The 20,069-nt window shown below is 41.8% G+C and overlaps 2 protein-coding genes across 2 annotated transcripts in view; one reads left to right on the plus strand and one right to left on the minus strand.

Moving 5' to 3' along the window:
* The window catches only part of mnat1 (MNAT1 component of CDK activating kinase), a 45,239-nt gene extending 36,618 nt beyond the window's left edge, over positions 1-8,621 (minus strand). The window contains exon 1 of the mRNA XM_042501250.1: positions 8,448-8,621. Coding sequence (XP_042357184.1) covers positions 8,448-8,536 — 89 coding nt within the window. The 5' untranslated portion in view covers positions 8,537-8,621. The remainder of the gene's footprint in view (positions 1-8,447) is intronic.
* Positions 8,622-9,817: 1,196 nt separating this feature from the next.
* six4a (SIX homeobox 4a) lies at positions 9,818-16,913 on the plus strand. The gene is made up of 3 exons (XM_042501504.1): positions 9,818-10,666; positions 12,270-12,964; positions 14,736-16,913. Exons 1-3 carry the CDS (start codon positions 9,930-9,932, stop codon positions 15,341-15,343), a joined length of 2,040 nt encoding a protein of 679 aa, XP_042357438.1. The 5' UTR covers positions 9,818-9,929; the 3' UTR covers positions 15,344-16,913.
* The last annotated feature ends 3,156 nt before the right edge of the window (positions 16,914-20,069 follow it).

Here is a 20,069-nt window from a genome sequence, read left to right on the forward strand (position 1 = left end):
CTGCTTTGCAACAAGGTACGTTCGCAGTACAGTTGGGGTGACAGAGTGGTCTTGCCACCATCGGAGGTAGTAACAGCACCAAAGTGGCATCTGTATAAGACAGAGCCAGCAGGATGGGATCATGGGCAGGACGGGTCTGAAGTTTTGATGATATGGTAAGTGTGTGACCCGCTGCTAAAGATTTATAAAGCAGCTAGTTTCAGTTAGCAGTTATCTCAAAGAAGAAGAGCAGCCACAAATGTCAGCGAATTGGGAAAAATAGTGAAATCCAGAAGCTCCTTAACTTCCAAGTGGAGGAAGAGATCATCCACCATATAACAGAGATGGTAAATGATTGTTATTGCCATGTTATGCCATTGTTATGGATTATAAAGTGCTGCTGATGCATGTTATATGTCACACTAAAGGTCAATGCTGTTGTGTCAAAAGTCACGCCTGTCACACCTCTTTTGATTCTGTGATGCCTGCATGCTGTCTAAAATCACACGCTCAAGCATAATGATAACGCTGTTATTTGGTTCTGTGTAAAAACGCAAAGGAGGCACAAAGAAACAAACCAACCTGCTTCAGGTCATGACTGACAAACTCACAGAGGGAAGGTTTTGCAGTAATGATCAAATGAGCAGTGGAGTAGTAGCGTTTTCAAATAAGCAACCTGTTACTTTTAAGATATCACCATAACTGTGATTTCTTTGGTTGCTATTAATTTATGTTTGATGAAATATGATGTACTATAGCTCCCTCCCAAGAGTGAGTGAGAGCAGCTGCTCAGCTGACAGCTGAGAGCCATAGAGACTGTAGGGATAAACAGCATGTAAAGTCAGCATATTTTTCACAGTTAACTCTGTGAATTAAGAATTTATTTCAACAAAACCAGCGATGGTGATTGTTGAAGCAGTGGACTAACTAATCGATGACTAACAAGACAGGTTTTGGTGAGTTTAATTTCATTCATTTCTGTCAAGTTTGAACTAAGTGTGTTTTACAATGAGTTTGCAAGTCAGTAAAGCTAGTGTTTATTTTAGTTCGGTGAAAGAGATTAGTGGATTGGATTAGTGCATCGTTTTATTTTTCTGTTTAATATGGAAAATAGGTGTCAGAATAGGCCAAAAGAGTGTACTCAAACTAGTGAGTGACACACTTTCACCTCACTGACGTGTGCTAACATCATATTAACTAAAACAATTGCCATTTTCTTTTTTACTAGTCAACTGCCAATGGCAAACTCTTCAATGTCTTTTCTACTCATTTTACTCTATGGCAAAAACACTCTTCAGAAGGTGTCGAGGAATGTCAGGTAAAGCCCAGGTTCAAACAGGAAGGTTTACTTCATGCACCATGACGACATAACTCCATGGCAACTGCCAGACCTACCTGAGGGCAAAACCCTGAGCTCAGCCATCAATCACACCTCTATGCAGGTAGGCGTTTACCCATCAGTCACACTCAAGTGAGGAGTGGACACTGAAGACAATGGGAATGTTCCTAAATCTCCCCTGATGGGGTGGAGGCCTGGATAAACGTTTGCACAGTTCGCGCTTTTAATTAAGTCTCTGCGGAGCTTTATTTCCACAGGAATTCACCTTCCTGCTTGTGACCACCTTCACAAAAATGGACAACATCTGGTTTCCATGTGTCACTATCTGCTTTTGAGCGCCGACAGTTTTCATTATAAAATATAGCAAAGTTTATGGGAAAAAGACAGATTTTTCACCATACATCATTGATGGTATGGTTGAGTCATTTCTTTCCAAAGGCTTGAGACGGTGGTGCCTAGTCAAAAGCTCTCTGGGGATGGAGCAGATTAGAATGATCATGACAGACATTTCACTTCATCAGCAGGATTCAAACAAAAAAAAAAAAAGCAGTTAGAGGAGAAACTGCAGAGCCATCGAGTTTGGCTGTTTACGCTTGGCGTCTCAGATATGGGTCAAACAAGCCCAGACTGCCAAGTGTGACACCAAGCTTTCACATGCATACAACAAACATAGAAATTGCATTGCATGATACTCTCTTACAGCCAGTTTTGCTTGGCGTTGATGAAGCTACAACATAAAAATAAAAGCTGAACAACAGACAGAAACATCTGCGCTGTCCAGTTGGTGTTTCAGAGCATGAGGAGCTCAAGTGCACCCTGGAAGAGGCAGATGTTCACTGCGGCCCCAGGCTACAGGAGATGTATAGGCCTGGCCATATGGAGGTAGATGGAGGGATTCTGCTTGTTTCCACAGGCCCACAAAGAGCCCATTCATCAACATGGGGCAAGGAGTGGGGCGTAGCTTGCCCCCTGCCCCATAAATGGACCACACAACAGAACTCTCCAAAGGGGAAATCCTGTGTAACTCTAGAGCGAGGAGGTGAACGTCTGAGAGGGAGGGGAGGAGATTCTAGAGTCAATTTGCCTTCTTTCTTCCGAAATGCGCCTTCTCTAAAAGTGACAGCTTTCGGGTTGTTTGCCTGTTGCAATTTGTAATCAAAAGGGGGACTCTGAAATCTCTTGCCAAGTCAAAGCTGTATTGCTCGGCATACTGAGCAGACATTTAAGTGAGCCGACAGATCTCGAGCAGCTTGCCACCTCTGTGTCCCAGGGCTGTTGTCGCTGACTGAGTACTCCTGACTCCTCCCTCTCTCACCTGTCCCCCTCAGAGCTCCAGGCTCCTATCTTTCCCATCTGCAGCTGTCAGCAGGTCAAAGAAGGGGGTGGTAAGAGGAGGGTAAACAGGGTCCTGGCTCAGCAAAGAGGCCTCTCTGCCACAGCCACCCCCACCACCCTTTGGTGACATTGCCTGCATCTTTGCCTCCTCTTTAAAGAGCAAAACTAAACAGCACTATAAACACACAGGAGCTGGATTCACTTGTTTCTGCCACAAAGCTCATCATCTTCACAGAGGAAAGATTGAGTTTAGAAAAAACAAGAACTGGCTTTGTGTCAAACTTAAACCCGCTATGACGCTCCGTCCTGCCCTGTGACCTCCAATACCTGCAGCAGCACGGTCAAAAAATGCTGAGGCTCAGGAGTGTGATTGCTTACACAGGAAGCAAGCATAAGCGTGTGTGATCTTAACAAAATAAAGCTTAGATTTGGTGTACTTTGTAGAAAAGCAAAGTGAGCAGAGACACGGGTTCCAGAAGTATTTCTCCCACAGTTAATTTTAATTGAACATTTTTTTATATAATCATTTCAATGTTCCTCAAAATAAAAACAGAAATCAAAAAAATGTAAAAACACTATGGACGCACACTGTAAGGTAAGAGCCAAAAGTAACAGAAGCCTGGTTCCCTCCACAAAAAGTCACTTTTTTCCACAGGATTTGGATCACTGCTAAAAATAAGCTTAATGATACTTACACCTTTTGTTCAGTAATAACAAATCAACAACACTTTAAAAAAGTTTAAAGCACAAATGCTATTGGCAGAAGTAATCAACGTTAGGCTGCAAACAAAGTAGACTACGGTTGCATGACTTAATATTCCTACGCAACGAGGCTGTAAAGCCGTGTTCGGCGTGATGACGTTCTGTAGCCTTAACTTATTAGCAGCCACCTTTTTTAAAACACATAAACGCTTCAAATTTCACAAGTTGGGTATTTACTGACAAATTTTTATGTCTCAGTTTAAAACATGAAAGTCTCTTATCCTTGTGTTAACCATAGACTTTATTTCAGGCATTTAACCAAAACCCCAATGACTCTGAGACGAGGGAAGCAGGAGAGCAGCAGGTTTTAGGGCTCATTCCTGCGGCACTCTATCGGCCGTGTTTTACAGCGATGCCCTGAGGAAATTACAGCTGACTTCTCTCTTAAAGAAACATTTTGGAAAATATTATTATTAGTATTTTTGCCTAGACTAAGAAGAGAAGATCAATAACAATCTCATGTCTGTCTGTTAAATATAAAGTTACAGCCAGGAGGGGGTTAGACTGGAAACAGGGGAAACAGTTTGCCTTCGTGTCAAAAGCTTCAAAGATCTGCCTCCGAGCACTCCTGCTCACTAATCAATTTGTTATATCTTTTTATTTTAATGTGTGTAGCAACTGAGATGAAGGACAACAATCTGCAGGGAGTTCGAGGTGCTGGTAGGCAGACTTTTTAAGCAGGCTAGCCATTTCCCCTGTTTCCAGTCTTTATGCTAAATTAACCATTCCCTATCGGTAGCTATGTTAGCACTGATCTTCTCATCTTGCTCTCAGCAAAAGAGCTAATAAGTTTATTCCTAAAATTGTTGATCTATTCCTTATATATTTTAAGCACAGTCGTTAGTACTGATTACTCAGCCAAAGGTATTTTACGCCTCTCCATGTGTTGGAGGTACGGTATCTAAGAAGAAATTGAACAAAGCTTTTAACTCTGAAACTCTGGATGCCTGAAAAAAAAGTTGTCCACTTTATTACTCAACCTAGAACATTTAACTACCAAGTACAAGAACTTCTGCTTAATGAGGTGTGTCTACCCTGTCAACCTCCCTATAGAGGGTAGACCTCTCATCACCGCTGTATGCCTACGCCTACGTTTGTGTCCGTCTGTGCCCAGTGTCAAATGCCAAAGGACATGGGTCCGGTGTCATTGTGCAAAGGTAATAAATAACACACATCAAATGCCTCCGGTGACAAGGATACAAAATGTGCTGTGGTGGGGTTTAAATTTAGATGCATGCTGGTGGTGGAGAAGCTCAATACTGCAATGCAACGCCTGGTCAGCCAAGACTGGAATGGCCACTCAACCAAGCCAAAGTAGAGAGAGGATTTATGTTATTTAAATGAATGAACAAGTGCAGAAAGTCCAACTACTTATATAATTATAACATTCAGCACTGATTATTCTATGGATTATTTTTTTCTAATCAATCAGCTGCATGTTAAGTGAAGATTCTCAGTCATCCAGGTCATGGTAATTCTAGGTGCTGTATCAAAGGCCTCTTGAAGACGTTTCGGCTCTTATCCGAGAGGTTTCTTCAGTTCTAACAGATTTGAGTCGCAGGCTTTTAACCCACAGTTTTCTCGCTCGAATAAGAGGCAAAATGTCTTCTAGAAACTCAAGCAAGTCCAGTTGCATACAGTATAGCACCTAGAAAAATCAATTTAATTTAGCCTCAGGCTGGGCGATATGAAGAAGACCAAATACCACGTTACTTTTGACCAAACACCTCAATATCGATATTGCAGTGATATTGTAGGGTTAACTAATGGGGCCTTCAAAAAATATTTACACAATGAGATTTCTGGATAAACAGTCATCAGTATTGTGGATATAATAATATAACTTGGTAAATGCAAATTATAGCACAGTTAAAGAAGTCTCTTAAATTAAAAAAATGTTATCGCTTTACTGTAATGCAGCCTTTAAAACCAAGAAAAGACAACACTTATAATATTATAATATCAGCATTGCAGCAGAGAGCATTTGGGCTGGATCCAGTAAAAGTATTTTTACTTGTCAGGACAAACAGTTAACAGATTATCAACACTGCTGTAAGTTAAAGGGAAAACAGACAACTTTTCTTGTCCTAGCAATTCAAACTCATTATTTTCTTTATTCTTTTTATTTTATTGTAGGATACTTTACTTGCTTTTGTAATTTATTTTGAGGTGAGATTCTCTTATATGCCTCTAGGGTTTTTTGCATCTCACCAGCACAATCTCCTTCTATTATGATGATGTTTTGCTGTTTTGTTTTTTACTGTGCAAATAAATAAATAAATAAATACATGAGATCGTACCTGGTGACGGACAGAATTGCACAATGAAAGCAAGGATTATGGGGAACCAATCTAAAGCCCATGGTGTCATTTTTCTATAATCATCACATTGTGAAATCAAAATGTACTTCATAATGATGAGCTGAAGCAAAAAACTGAAGAAAAAAACCTAAACAGAGGTACAAAAAACTAAACGGAGGTAAATCACTCTGCAGAGTTGGGCAGAAACCAAGAACTGTACTTGGTGCTATATGTGCATGTACCCATTTGGGTGTCTAATTTGATATTTTTCATATTTGCCTTTCTTTCTTATTCACTTTTTCTGCACAGAGTTGTTGATTACACCAAAATGGGAAGTCAGTAACTGTGAAATTGAAACACGTTGCTCACGCTACAGTACAGACCTCCATATCTATCAACTCTTGAGGAAACCCAGCTGCAAACAAAAAGCCAAATCACATCAGTGATGAAAATACTAATACAGTTTGAGAGAACAGCAGTTTCCAAGTGGTGCATTAATTCACCGTTGCACCCGCTCTGAGGAACAAATCCAAGGTGACCCCAGCTAGGACATCTCTCCAAATTGCTTCATTGCAGAATCATTTTAATTTTCTGTGTGTAGCCCTGCATCCAGACAGAGGCGGTGAGTTATGAGCTTGCTGACCTGATGACAAAGCACGGCCACTTCCTGATGGTACGGTCAATAAACAGACAGGGTCGAAAAAGATGCTCTCATCAGGCTACCCACCGTCACAGCATGATGCTCATAGAGACCGTGTCCCCTTCATTTAAATGACCATTTTTTAAAAAACAGATGACAAGGTTGAATACTAGAAAATGTTTAGCACACAAGTTTTACTGAGTACTGATAGAGGGGTGACGTGCAATGAAAACTGTAGCGTGTTAATAAATAGCATTTGTTTATTGCGCAATCTAGTCATTTAAAATTAAATGATTCCACTTGTGATTGATTGTGTTGTGTGGTTAACTTCAAATCACTTTTAACATAAAAATACCACATTTGCTGGTTACAGTTTGACAAAAGCAATCAATCATCGTGGAGGGTGCGCACGTCCAAAAAACTTTTACAGGTACTGGATGAAAAAAATCCAATCCAAAATAATTGTGCAGCACAAATAAAGTTGCTGGGAGCTTTTAATACAGATCTCTTGTCTTATTCTGGCCTTTAAACTTTAGCATACGTACACACAAAATATTCACTTCTCATTAACCACTCTACTCCCTGCCATCCTAAACCTATGCTCTGTAGTTCTGAACTTGTACTTTGTGTACTTTTCATAAAATGGCATCAAATAAAAGGGTCACACAGAATGTCAGGAAAAGAGGACATATTTATGAAGGTCGGGGGACATTTTTTTGGCCGTGACTGGGAGGCTGACTTAGGTAAGGGGATCGGCTCCTTTAATATTGTTTAACATTACTTTGATGAAATGATAGATGTATCAAAAAAAAACACTTGGCTACTTTAATTTTATTTTTATTTTTTTATATTAATATTGTTTTTTTTTTCCTTTTATGTGTTCTGGTGACTTGAGGCGTTTTTGTCTGTTTGTCTAGTTTCTATAAACATGACACAAGAGCTTTTAAGATTTGTTATTCTAGACAACAAGCGCAGTCAGGCTGCCTTTGTTTGAGTTAGTGTTTTTTGGGAAAAAAAACTGTACAAAGAAAAAAAAGAAAAACCATTGTATGATAGAAGCAGTAGCACCTATCTGAAGACCTCTTCTATTATCATCAGTTTTTAAAGAGGGGTACAAAAAAGCAGCGCAGGTCAGGTGCAAACAATGCAGTGTGATTTAGAGCTAACTTTAAATCTCTGCCATGTTTATTGACAATGTCGAGCAAGATTAACAGTACTTATGCAACACTAATAACCCTCTGAAACCTGGATCGACATCAGTTTTCTCGTGTTTCATTCAGAGATCTCGCACAAGCATTTACACCTGTTCGACAGAAACCTCAAATTGGTTTGATTTCTGTCAAAAACATGGGGGAAAAGCCAATTAGCAGTTTGCCAAGAAATTTCCTGTAAAGTGCAAAAAAACTGTAAAGGGTGAAAAAATGTCTATGTTATAGCTCTAATGATTATAATCATATGTTTAAAATTATTTTACAGGAAAAAATAAATATTCAATTTGATCAATATTTGAATTTTTTTGCACTTTTTTCCAGGTCTTTACTTTTTTCCTTTTTCTTTCTGTTTTTGCTCTATTTTACAGGTAATTTTCAAGCCACTTGTTACTGACTAATATTTGGGTCATTTCTTGTTAAATTGCTCATTGCCTTTTGCCATGTGTTTCAATTAAATCAAGCTAATTTGCTCAGGTCTCAAAGGGTTAAGGTAGAGCATAAACACGAATATCAGCTGCGACAACTTGTCTGTTACCACAACTTTTAGTCCTTGTGGGAGACACAATATTTGACAGTTTTAATACTGTATTTGCAATAATACTGTAGGATTTATATCCAACAAAAGTCATTTTTCAGCAAACCGTTAGCTAAAAGCTCGCGAGACTTGAAATCTGTCTCCAACGGTTTTTAAAACTTAACCTGCCGCATGTTAAGATTTGGGAGAGAGTATAATGTTAAATATAATGTTTAAAACACATAGAGCTAGTTTTAGTACGCGCTAACCGCCTGCTTTGTGGGTTTAATGTGTCAGTATGTGTGTAAAAACCGCGCAGAGTTAGCATCACTCCTGTATTTTGAAGCTGTCAGGTGTAAATACTCACAGCGTGTGGCCGCAGACGTTCACCATCAGCTTCAGCGAAGGATTCCTGTATTTGGTTGTTTTGCATCTCGGACACCCCTGGTCGTCCATTTCTGTCTGTGCAACACAAAATAAAGAAGACTTGTGGGAAAAAATGTCAACAACTCGCAGCTCTCCTGTCACTTTCCCGGCGGCGAACCGCTGTGTCACACAGAATGCGGTCCGACGGGAAACGCCATTAATAAGAGAAGTTCCTATTTAATGATGACTTGGACAGCAGTGGTGGTCACACTGTGGTGCAGGCACACCCGGGGGTCCCCAAGGAGTCCGAGGGGGGTCTGAGGTAAAAAAGCTGAGTGGTTTATTTTCACTTATCCTCTCAAATGTTGTATTTAGAGAGAGTGTATAAAATGGCTGTTTTGATTATGGCTTTCACTGCAGTACCCTATAGATACTCCCATATATTCCATGATCTAATGTAAGCCTCGACTGGAACATAATTAAAACCAAAAACCTCTCCAGATGTTACTCCCCAGGGCTTCTGACATCATGAAGTGTCTGGTTGAATGTGTAACTGTTTGGGGAAATAATTCAGCAAAGATCATGTTATTTATCATCTCAAATAAACTATGTATGATGAAGACAGAATATTATGTTACAGTGATAAAAGAATTGCACTAATAGGTGGGTTTACATTTAAATCACCAACAGCCAAGTCCTATGTGTCATATTGATGGATTGACAATGTAGCCTATAGATGGTAATAATTGATGAAGTTAGACTCCAGTGTTAAAATAACTCAAATGAACAATCAGCTTTTTAAATTTAGTTTATATTGCACAATATACTTGGTTTACTGAAGTTGCCAAAACTTAAAGAGATTAAACTAGTTATTTTTAGGGTGCAACAACTTCACAAAATAAAGTAAATCTAACTAAATTATAAATCCAACAATTATATATAAGTAAAATATATTAACATTAATAGGGCTTAGTTACTTAGGTTATTCAAGGTAGTTGGTTTCCTAGTTTTGTTTTGTTTTTTTAAGTAAAATCAGCTTGTCAGGTTTCACAGTGTCCATATCATGATATGGGAATAAAAATGCTCTGATGTTTCCGCACGCAGCTAAGTCAGCTCCTGACAGACAACGAGGATATCCCGTTCCCACGATCCCAAAAGCACTCACCTTGCACAGGTGAGCCACGGGAATATACTGTAAGTTATATGACTGACAGCTGGAAACCAAACATTCATGCCTGGATCCCGCTCGCTCCTCCCTAACGGGGCCCTCGGCGGCCAATCGCGTGGCTCTCCTGCAGATAGACCCCAGTGTGTCTCTTTCCAGCTCCAGTCCCCGCAGAGTAAAAGTCACGTTGGAAGGAAAAGGGGAGAGAGATATCTACTTACAGCTGCTGTCAGATATCCGATCGCATTCGCATGGCGAGGAGGTAACCTGATCGAGCTGGGAGGAGTGACTTTACCAGGGAAGGCTTGAACAAAAAAAATGTCTTCTTCTTCTGCCGGAGAAGTCACAACAGCGAGTGACATCAAGAGGGAAAATGTGAAGGAGGTGGATAAGCGGGAGTGCATCAAGCTTGTGGCGCTGGACGCAGCGGCGGAGTTGTCCATGGAGCGCGCGACTCCCAACACGGACGCGGTGCGCACGGAGCTGTTGGTGAGCGCCGCTTCCTCTCTGGCTTTCTCCCCGGAGCAAGTGGCGTGTGTGTGCGAAGCTTTACAGCAGGGGGGCAATGTGGACCGGCTGGCCAGGTTCCTGTGGTCCCTGCCACAGAGTGACCTGCTCCGCGGCAACGAAAGCATCCTGAAAGCCCAAGCCCTCGTCGCGTACCACCAGGTCCGCTATCAGGAGCTGTACAGTATTTTGGAGAACCACAGTTTCAGCCCGTCCAACCACACCTTTCTGCAAGATCTGTGGTACAAGGCGCGGTACACCGAGGCGGAGAAGGCGCGGGGGAGACCCCTGGGCGCCGTGGACAAGTACCGGATCCGGAGAAAGTATCCTCTCCCCAGGACTATCTGGGACGGCGAGGAGACTGTGTATTGTTTCAAGGAGAGGTCCCGAAACGCGCTGAAGGATCTGTACAACCAGAATAGGTACCCGTCTCCTGCCGAGAAAAGAAACCTCGCCAAAATTACAGGACTCTCCTTGACCCAGGTCAGCAACTGGTTCAAGAACAGGAGGCAGAGAGACAGAAACCCGTCCGAGGCACAATCAAAAAGGTACTAATTCTTCACAAAACAAACAAAACATGTCTTTCTCTGAATGTGTCTGTGCGTAAAATACGCATTAAAGCAGGTAGATTTTAACAAAGTATTTAAATTTTTTTTCACGGAAAAGGCGCTTATAGTTTACAACCATTCACTCTCAGGCATTGACTGACAGTTTATCTCAAAATGTCCCGTCGGACTCCTTCATAAGACTACATGTGAATCATTAACAGTTGGCAATTAAGAAACAAAAAAAGTGCGCGTAAAAAGGGTTTGGAGCATGCTTTTAATGTTTTGAAATATGAAGCTGTTGCCATTCAGATCCGGTTTCAAGTGTGTTGGTGCTAAGGGGCATGGAAACCATAAGCAGCTAAATAACACAGTAATGTCCACACTCCAGTGATCTGACTGTCACACACTCAGTTAACAAGTTCATTTCTTTTATCGGTTTGTAGTATGTTGTTGTGACAAAGACGAACACACAGCAGCGCGTGCACGTGTCCCCATCCCAGCACTTGAATCACTTTTTTCCCTCCCTCTCAGACCAAAAAGGATCTCAGAGCCTCCATCAGCTCCTGCGTTTCATTTCATAATCCCCCACACAAACAGATAGAAGTGTGGCTTCTTTCATGTTTCTGTCTGTCTGTGAACAAAGCTGACGCACACCTGGTGGAGGTGACCTCTCTCTCTCTCTTTCTCTCTCTCTCTCTCTCTCTCACACACACACACACACACACACACACACACACACACACCAGTATAGTTTCCCTGTAAGTGGCTAAAAGTATTCAGAAACGACTTTTTAGTAAGAAATTTAGAATCTGTGGATATTTTTGAACAAATCATCTCATATATATTACAACTAGTGTTTTATTTTTGTTGTATCTTTTTGTTGAAGTGGGGGTGAGATGTTTTGTGTGTGTGTGTGTGTGTGTGTGTGTGTGTGTGTGTGTGTGTGTGTGTGTGTGTGTGTGTGTGCTGGAGGGGGTGCAGCTGTTTGGATCAATCTTTAAAAAAAAAAAAACACTCCTTCATTAATAATCTGTGCCAACTACTTCCATATCCCTTTAAGACTTCATGGAGATGGAAAAAGGGGATTTTAAATCCCAGCATCATTTTAAATTGAGAAAGAAATTCAAATAACTACTCTCAGCCATTTGTTCTGTCAAGCTACCAGTGCTGGCAGACAGTTTGTCACACCAGAATTTATTGCGCCAAATGGTTGCACGGTTGTTGACGTTGGTTGGTTGTTGTCATTGCAGCTCTCCATGAGGTAAGAGAGGGCTGCACACTCACAAACACAGGCTGCTCTTCAAAGCTGTGTAATAACACAGCAACAAATGTGACTCTGGCAAGATGTGGGTGGAAAGGAAATAAATGTCAATACACAAATTGTAGGCTATTTTATTGAATTTGGGTTGTAATGGTACTTTAAAGTGTCCTCTTTGCCAAAAAAGTGCTCAAATGGGGGGAAATACTCAAATCTGTATCAGGAACATTCACATTTCCCAATTTTATTTAATTCTTTAATTTAAAAAGTGGCCTAAAGTCACGTTATGTCAACAGTTCACCACAATTTCTTTGTTTTGTGACGGCGTTTGTCATTTTTCCACAGTGAATCCGATGGAAACCACAGCACAGAGGATGAGTCAAGCAAAGGCCAGGAGGAGCTGTCTCCCCGGCCCCTCTCTAACTCCTCAGACGGGGTGATCACCCACGGGACCCTTCCCATTCAAACAGGGCCTCTGGACAGTGGGGTGGTCATCCAACAGATCGGGGACATCAAGCTACCCTCTGGATCCAGCAGCGGTGGTCTCTACAACGGAAGTTTAGTGACCAGCAACACCCCCTCCACCGTGTTTCACAATGGTGGCTCGTCTTACCTCCACACACCTGGAAACATCCTCTTCAATGGGCTCAATTTGGGCATCCAGCCGCTGGCGTTCAACCCACTGAGGCCGTCCGGAGGGGTGCTGCTGGGGGGCTCTGGTATGGACATGCAGATGCAGACAGGACAGGAGAAGGGACTGGGCAGTTCTGCTGAGGACTCGGCCCTGCAGTACGCCTCCTACTCGGGGTGTGTGAACGGAGCGGAGGTGAAGCTGGAGGGCATCCACACCATGGCCGCGCAGAACGGAGGCTCCTCTGTGCTCACGTTCAGCTCCTCGTCAGGTGCACTGCAGCTGGGCGGCTACAGTCTGGTCCAGGTAGGAGGTGGAGTTTCTGACAGCGACGGCAGCTCATTACTCAACAGCGACGTAGGTCTTCCTCCACTGCAGCTCTCGTCTGCCTCATCATCCTCACAACAAGGTGGGTTCAGAAAACTACACGATTATTTCAATGTACACACTCGTTTGGTTGTAATAATCAGAGGTGGGACAAGTCATTGTTTTGAAAGTCACAAACAAGTCCCAAGTCTAGAGTAACCAATTACAAGTCAAGGCTGGCCAATCCAAAGTCCTAGACATTGAGTTTCGAGTCTTAAACAAGACATAATGCTCTCTTCACCAAATATTATGCCATTTTAACAACAGAGTAATAATATATTAATATCAATATTAATATATTAATATCAATAATATATTAAATTTACAAAAAATATAAATGCTCTAAAAATGTATTTATTTGTTAAATTGCACTATTAACCACAGTAGAATGAATTCTGCATGTTTCTCTCCAGTCTTTATCTTATCTTGATTATATTGGGAAAAAAATGTCTATAACTTCATCCTTCCAAATTGGTTTTAGGGTCAAAAGGTTCAAGTCTAAGTGAAGTGATGAGTCATTGGTGTCAAAGTCTTTTTTTAAGTTGAATCCAAAGTAATCAAGTTTGTGACTCAAATCCATGTAATGTAATGTGACTCGACTTCACACCTCTGGTAATAACTTTTGAGATTACGTGGAAGTTATATAGATAAACTGAGGCGGAAAAGGCTGGCAATGACAAAATAATGTGGTTATAACTAATTAAATTTGCAGTGCTTAATTGTAATTTGACTGTGCTGATATTTCATTAAATGGGGATATAATGCTTAAAGATACAGAGGCATTCACTGTCAAGAAAATCTATGTGAATTTCCCGAGTGTGGGATTAATAACATCGTATCATATTGTATCATATCATATCGAATTGTGACGTATCCTATAGTTTTGTTTTGTATAGTACTGTGTCGTATCAAATTGGATCGTATGTTTTCTTATCTTAAGTTTATAACTTTGTCAGAATGTAGTGCTGGTATGTAGTGCATAATAGTGGACCAGGAAAAGACTAAATTAAGATCTATTGCTGTATTTGAACAACCAAAATTCAGAATCAATCTACTCTTATATCAATATATAGATGCTATATTCTTGGGTCTTGTTTTTATAGTTACTGTTAGCTAATCAGCGGTGCCCTTTGCCCTCCTTAAATGTTCCACTCCGGTGCAACACGTCCCTGGTGGTTTGTCAACAAGTCTCTACTACATCCACCCAATATATCTGTGCTGCTTTATTCTTGGCTTGTCTGTGTTTGGGCCATAGCCCAAAGGGCCGATACTACACATAACACAAGAAACAGTGTCGGGCCACACACACACACACACACACACACACACACACACACACACACACACACGGAAGAAGAAGAAGGTGGTCCTTTGAAAACCCCAGAGATGAATAAAAACAAGCTCTGAAGTCACCATCACTCATCATCATTGCAGTCTTGATCTGCAGAGCAGGGAGGAGGGGAACTATGTTTCAGACAATCAGAGGCCATGAAACACACTAACAGGGAATCAGCCATTACAGCACTTACTTTGACATAAAGCAGAGAATCTAAAACCACGATGAATAATAAGGAAAAACAGAAAATTGCAGTTTGCTGTTGAGTCCTGGCAGGCTCCTGCACTCATTCTCTGGGGCACCGCGAGGTCGAGCTTAAAGAGCACAAAGTGTGTGAGACACACAACAGCAATTTCAGGGCCAAGGCCTGCTGTAAATGAAACGTAAAATACTGAGAGGAAGGAGAAGGGGATCCAACCATGAGAATCGATCTAAACTGGAGGTGCTGTGTGTATTGATCCATGTTGTTTCACCACAGGTACCATGCCTCTGAACAACATAGCGGTGAGTTCCTCCAGTGACGACTCGTTCCAGCAACAGGACAAGCTCACCATGACGTCCCTGCACCATAGCACAGTCCTCTACAGCATGAGCAACACCACCCAACCAGCCATCAAGAAGGAGCCTCTGGAGGGCGGCATCTACTCTTCGTACCACCAAGGGCTCCACCTAGACCCCAGCGGTCAGCTCAGCTACACCACTCCCAACTCAGAAGAGGTTCCCTCCAGCCAAGGTCCAGCCTCCACCACCGAGGTCCCCGCCGTCAGCTCGTCCAGCCCTGAGCCAGAAGTCTACACCACCCTCACCGTCAGCACGCCACTGATGGCCCAAACGGACCCCAGCAGCCACCACCTCCAGCCCACAGAATATATGGGGGGCCATGAGGTCCGGGGGCCCTCCTCACACCTGATGGGCCCTGGCATGAACAACTACATGAACATTTCAGAAAACAAGGTGGATGGCTCGGGCTCGGGAGGCGTGAGCGAGATGGTGCGGGCGATGTGTGGGGAGATGGAGGCTGCAGAGGGGAAGGAGCTAGCCAAACTACAGACAGTGCAGATGGAGGAGGACATGGCTGACCTTTAACCTCAAACCTCCTCTTGCAGAAGCACTCATGTCTGCCCAAGCAGTGATATGGTGAATCTTTTTACTTTTGTGTGCGTGTGTGTGTGTGTGCGTGTGTTTTATTTTTATTTTTTACCATTCATTTCCTTTAAATGTTAAATTATTTTTGTTCATTTGACTTTTACAATGCACTCTAGTCAGAGAGGAGCCCTGTGGGTGGGCAGTTAATCATAAAAATATAAAAAGTCTGACATGTTTTAAAAGCCCCGTTCATGAGACGAAACATTGCTGACAGAAGAAGTCGCCGTACGTGTGTCAGCCGTGTTTAAATGTGCATTTTTATAGACAACACCTGCTACTTCCTGTTGAGTGGATTTGATCTGCAGAAGCAGGTGCTGGAATGCCTCCGAGTCACGTGACCAGGATGTTCCTCCAAACTAAATGCGTCATATGGGTCAAACCAAAAAGGTCATTCAGTAGGGGGAAGAGGGAGAGAGCCTCGGCGTTGAAAACGGTCAGTTAAACAGCGTCGGCTGCATGAAAGGACTGCACACATACAGAGAATAGGTCATTAAACACATAAAGCTGCTGATTTAGGGAAAAAAAGTGTCCTTCAGTTATCACTTTAAACTCTCTCGAGTCTCTGCAACCCCCTGTTTTTGTGCTTTTTATCACACCAAATGAACGAGGAGTGTCGCACTAGACGATTGTGCCTTTCTGCTACTTAAAATACACAATGGCATTGGTCTGTTTTGGCGTTTGCACTACCATAATGACATGACAATGTTTCAAACAGCCTTCACATTGTAGAGTTGGCTCACCTCGACAAATGCACACAACTCATATTTCAAGTCTCATCATCAACCTGTGAGACCAAGACGATCCAAAGGTCATGCTCACACCTTCATGTGTTGTTTATAACGCTGCAACTCATAGTATGTTAACTAGATGTGATGATGCTATACTATATCCTGTTTCATTTTGATGTGTCTCTCCCAGTGTCAGTAATCATGAATGATATTTTTCTATAAAGAGATTGTAATAATCTCTCTTTGCATGACGTCATGTTTTGGACACTAGTGCCTTTTTTACTTTTGTTTTGTGAGTAACACTGAAAGGAAGCTCGGTCGTAGCTCTTGCAGGCTTCAGAGATTTTAGCGTCCCTGGCACATTTGTTGGGTGTCAGCTTGGAGGGAAAGTCGAGAAGAATGTGGAGCCCATTTGTCAAGTGTGTCCGGCGCTTTTCACAACAGGAGCCTAATTCCTCGCTGTCATACGTGACCATAATAGCACATTTCAGCCTCACAGCCAACCATGCACATCTATCAGTGCGTCACGCATCTTCATAGAAGTGGACTACTTTTCTTTGGCAGGATTTATCCCATCAATTTGAATGGATGTTACAGTGGAAGTATCCTCAGTGCTTTAATGTCATATACCAAAAATGAGTCGTGGGCAAATGGTAAAACTGATGGTCATTTGTTTTTTTTTGTTGTTTTTTTTATCTTAGTTTGAATTATATGTTTGTTATCTGAAATTATGTGAATGTATTTTTCTAAATCTCCATACTGCAATAAAAGTTTATATTTATAAAAACGTAAAAGAGATATTTTTATTCTTTTTTGTAGAAATGTAGCTTCATAGTGGCTGATAAACAGTGTAGAATTTTGAAATCACATTTTCCAGGCCTGATAAAGTAATGGAATTAGTAAAAATCATTATAAGTTTTGGAAAAGCCATGGATTTTTTTGTGTTTGTAATGAAATTGTTATGGTAATCTTCTGGGGATAACATTTCACGTAACGTAATGTAATGTGACAGCAAATGTATTTTCTATAGCTGTCGATGTAATGCTCTAATATGCGTCAGTGTGGGACATTTTGTTTACCGTCACGTTGTTTGTTCATTTTCTCCTTCATGCATATCTGCAAATTATGTTTGAATAGAGTTTGAATCCTACATGTTTGAGAAACGCCTGGCAAGTGGAGCAAGATTTTTTTTATTATGGGTCTTTGAAAAGTCATGGTAGCATTTTGAAATTTTGTCCCTGACAATGTGTGGGAACCTTGAAAATTAAGGATTTATCTCTGAGGTTTTTCAAAATTTTAGACACATAAAAAGTGTAATGAATAGTAAGTTCATGCCAGACAAAAAGCACGTCTTCCCATCATTTAAAAGTCCAATGTAACCAAACTGTGAGGATGGAGGGGGGGGGGAAGTGGCATGCAGTAATCCAGCGAGCCTGGTGCTGCTCTCTGCAAACCTGCAGTGATCGTTTGCACATGCCTGGCAACCTGGAGTTCATTAGCCCTCCTTTTCTCATCTCAGCCCCTGTAATTCAAATAAACAGCAATGAGATTTCCAGAGGTAAAGCTCCTTTGGGTGGGGGGTCTGCAGCTCCACACAGCTCACTCCAATCCAATGAGCTTCTCCCCGAGCGAAGGCCGAACAAACCCCCCCTTCAACATGTGGAGGAATGAATCTGAGGTGCTGTCACTCACAGACACAGAGTCTCTTTCCAGAAAAGTGTCTCTCATGGCTTGGGGGGATTCTCCTTAAATTCATGAGTTTCCACCCAATGCTTGTTCACTCAGTGGGCACCCAACCAAACCAGCAAGGAAAGATAAGATGGAGACAAAGTTTGACAAATGGACGAACAGCAGGGGATTTGATTTTATTCACAGCGTGTCTGTGGTGGATTATAGGAGTCGCCCTCTCAGCGGATCCTGGCTGGAGGAGTTATATACGATCTAACTGATGACCTAAATAAACAGAGGCTGTTTGTCTGTGCTCACTGTTGAGGCACAGAGAGAGAAGAAGGAAAAAACGGGAGAGACTAGCAGGAAAGGGAGGGAGAGGCAGGCAAGCAGGATAAAGTTACCTGTGCACAGGTGACCTCGTCGCCATGGGCAGTGGATTAGCTGATTGTTAGGTATCAGGTGACTCCTCCTGTAATATTGAAGAGGGTGAAAACAGCTTTGTTGGAGCCCAGAACAATATCCCATTCGCAGCATGGTCTGTGGGTCTCACGGGGAGGGGGCCACAGAAAACTCCAAATTCCGCCTTTGTATTGTGCCTATAAATTAGGCAGGAAAGAGCACAATTGTTCCCTCACTCTAGTGCATTTTTCAGTAGTAGGGACAGTTAGTTCCTAATTGCATTTTTTTTTTTTTTTTGCAATCATGCTTTTTTTAATTATGTTTTTAACAAACATAGAAAATAAAGGTATGCCATGATTTTTAGAGTTGTAAGGTTACATATACGGGGGAGGCACTCTTACATTAAGCATACCTGCATTGGACCCAGGACCTAAGAACTCAACATGGACCCAGAACACAATAATAACATGAATGAAAAAGCAAATGATTAATTATAAGAAGGGGTAGATAACGCACAGTAAAAACAAAAAGAAAATAGAGGGTTTTTTTTTAAATAAATAAAATAAAAATTAATTAAATTAAAGAGCATACATAGATGGACACACAAATACACACAATCACAAGTACATCAAACACACAAACACATAGACAAGACAGAGGAAACTAGATGTCTGAGCACATTAAGTCAGGAGAGCTAAAGGCAATACATTAACCTCATAACATGTCTTAATAAGATTCAGCAACACTGTGCCAGGCATTTAATGTTTTCTCATTTGCACTATTAATTTGAGCTGCTAAGCACTCCATGGAAATGACATCCAAAAAGTAGAGGGTTCAAGCTCTGATAGCAAGAGAATGAGGTGGTTTCCAGCAAAATGCAATCATTTTCTTGGCTGTTGTCAGTCCAGCTAAATTTTGGAGTTTTGAAAGGTTCAAAATTGAAAATGTATTTAGAATCAACATACTAATAGTGACATGCACTGTCATTTATCAAATTAGACAGTTCAAGTGCAACATTCTTCCAGTTGCTACATTTTTAAATATCAATGCTCCCTTTATGTGTGAAAATAAGGAAGTCCTCTGTATCTAAATAGCAGCGGATTATTTGCACAATTTCAAACATGCAACATAAAACATACTTGGGGTGTGCAGTAAAAAAAAAAAGAGGGAACTCCCCCAGAACTCTGGCCTTATTAAAAACACTGACCTCTGATCTTTCAGATGGTTTCAAAGCTGACATTTAATGCGGCGCAGCAGACTGCAAGCCATATGTAACATGACCTGGGGAGCACGGTACTCCACTGCTCCACGTCCCACTAATGAGAGGGCAGGGGTCATACCAGCCTGCTCGCACAGACCCACCACTACTGGCAAAGGCATGAGGGAGAGGACTTCTCCCTCCTGGCAGAAACTAAATCTACTCCTGGCTTTTCCGGGTGTGTGGAAAAGTAGGTGGGTGTTTATGAACTGGAAGGAACCCTTGTAGCTTTTTCTCTTACCTCCACTTAAAATAATTGAGTTGTTGCTTGGCAGGGTAGAAGGTATGTGCACATCATCATGCAGTGTGGGAAGGCGAAGATGCAACCAGCATGACTCACTAGGTTGTTCTGGGCTGCAAGAACAGAAAGCACAAGTCAGAGGGACAGTTTTAAGTGTGACACACACACAGAAGGCAGCAGCTGGGAGGCAGCATCATGTATTTCCCAAAGAGAAAAACAGCACTTTGTAACAGGAGCAGCGGCAAATGAGACCAGTGGAGATCATGCATGCACACACACACATACACACACACACACACACACACACATACATACACACACACACACACACACACACACCTGCTGCTCAACTGTCTGCCTGCTAAAACT

Source organism: Plectropomus leopardus, chromosome 14 (genome assembly GCF_008729295.1).
Source record: "Plectropomus leopardus isolate mb chromosome 14, YSFRI_Pleo_2.0, whole genome shotgun sequence".
NCBI lineage: Eukaryota > Metazoa > Chordata > Actinopteri > Perciformes > Serranidae > Plectropomus > Plectropomus leopardus.

Bases quoted from the DNA above. Each gene is read 5' to 3' on its own strand.
- six4a (XM_042501504.1), top strand. From the start codon at position 9,930: ATGTCTTCTTCTTCTGCCGGAGAAGTCACAACAGCGAGTGACATCAAG. The intron at 10,667-12,269 runs GTACTAATTCTT...ATTTTTCCACAG, and splicing joins TCCGAGGCACAATCAAAAAG to TGAATCCGATGGAAACCACA. The intron at 12,965-14,735 runs GTGGGTTCAGAA...GTTTCACCACAG, and splicing joins CTCATCATCCTCACAACAAG to GTACCATGCCTCTGAACAAC.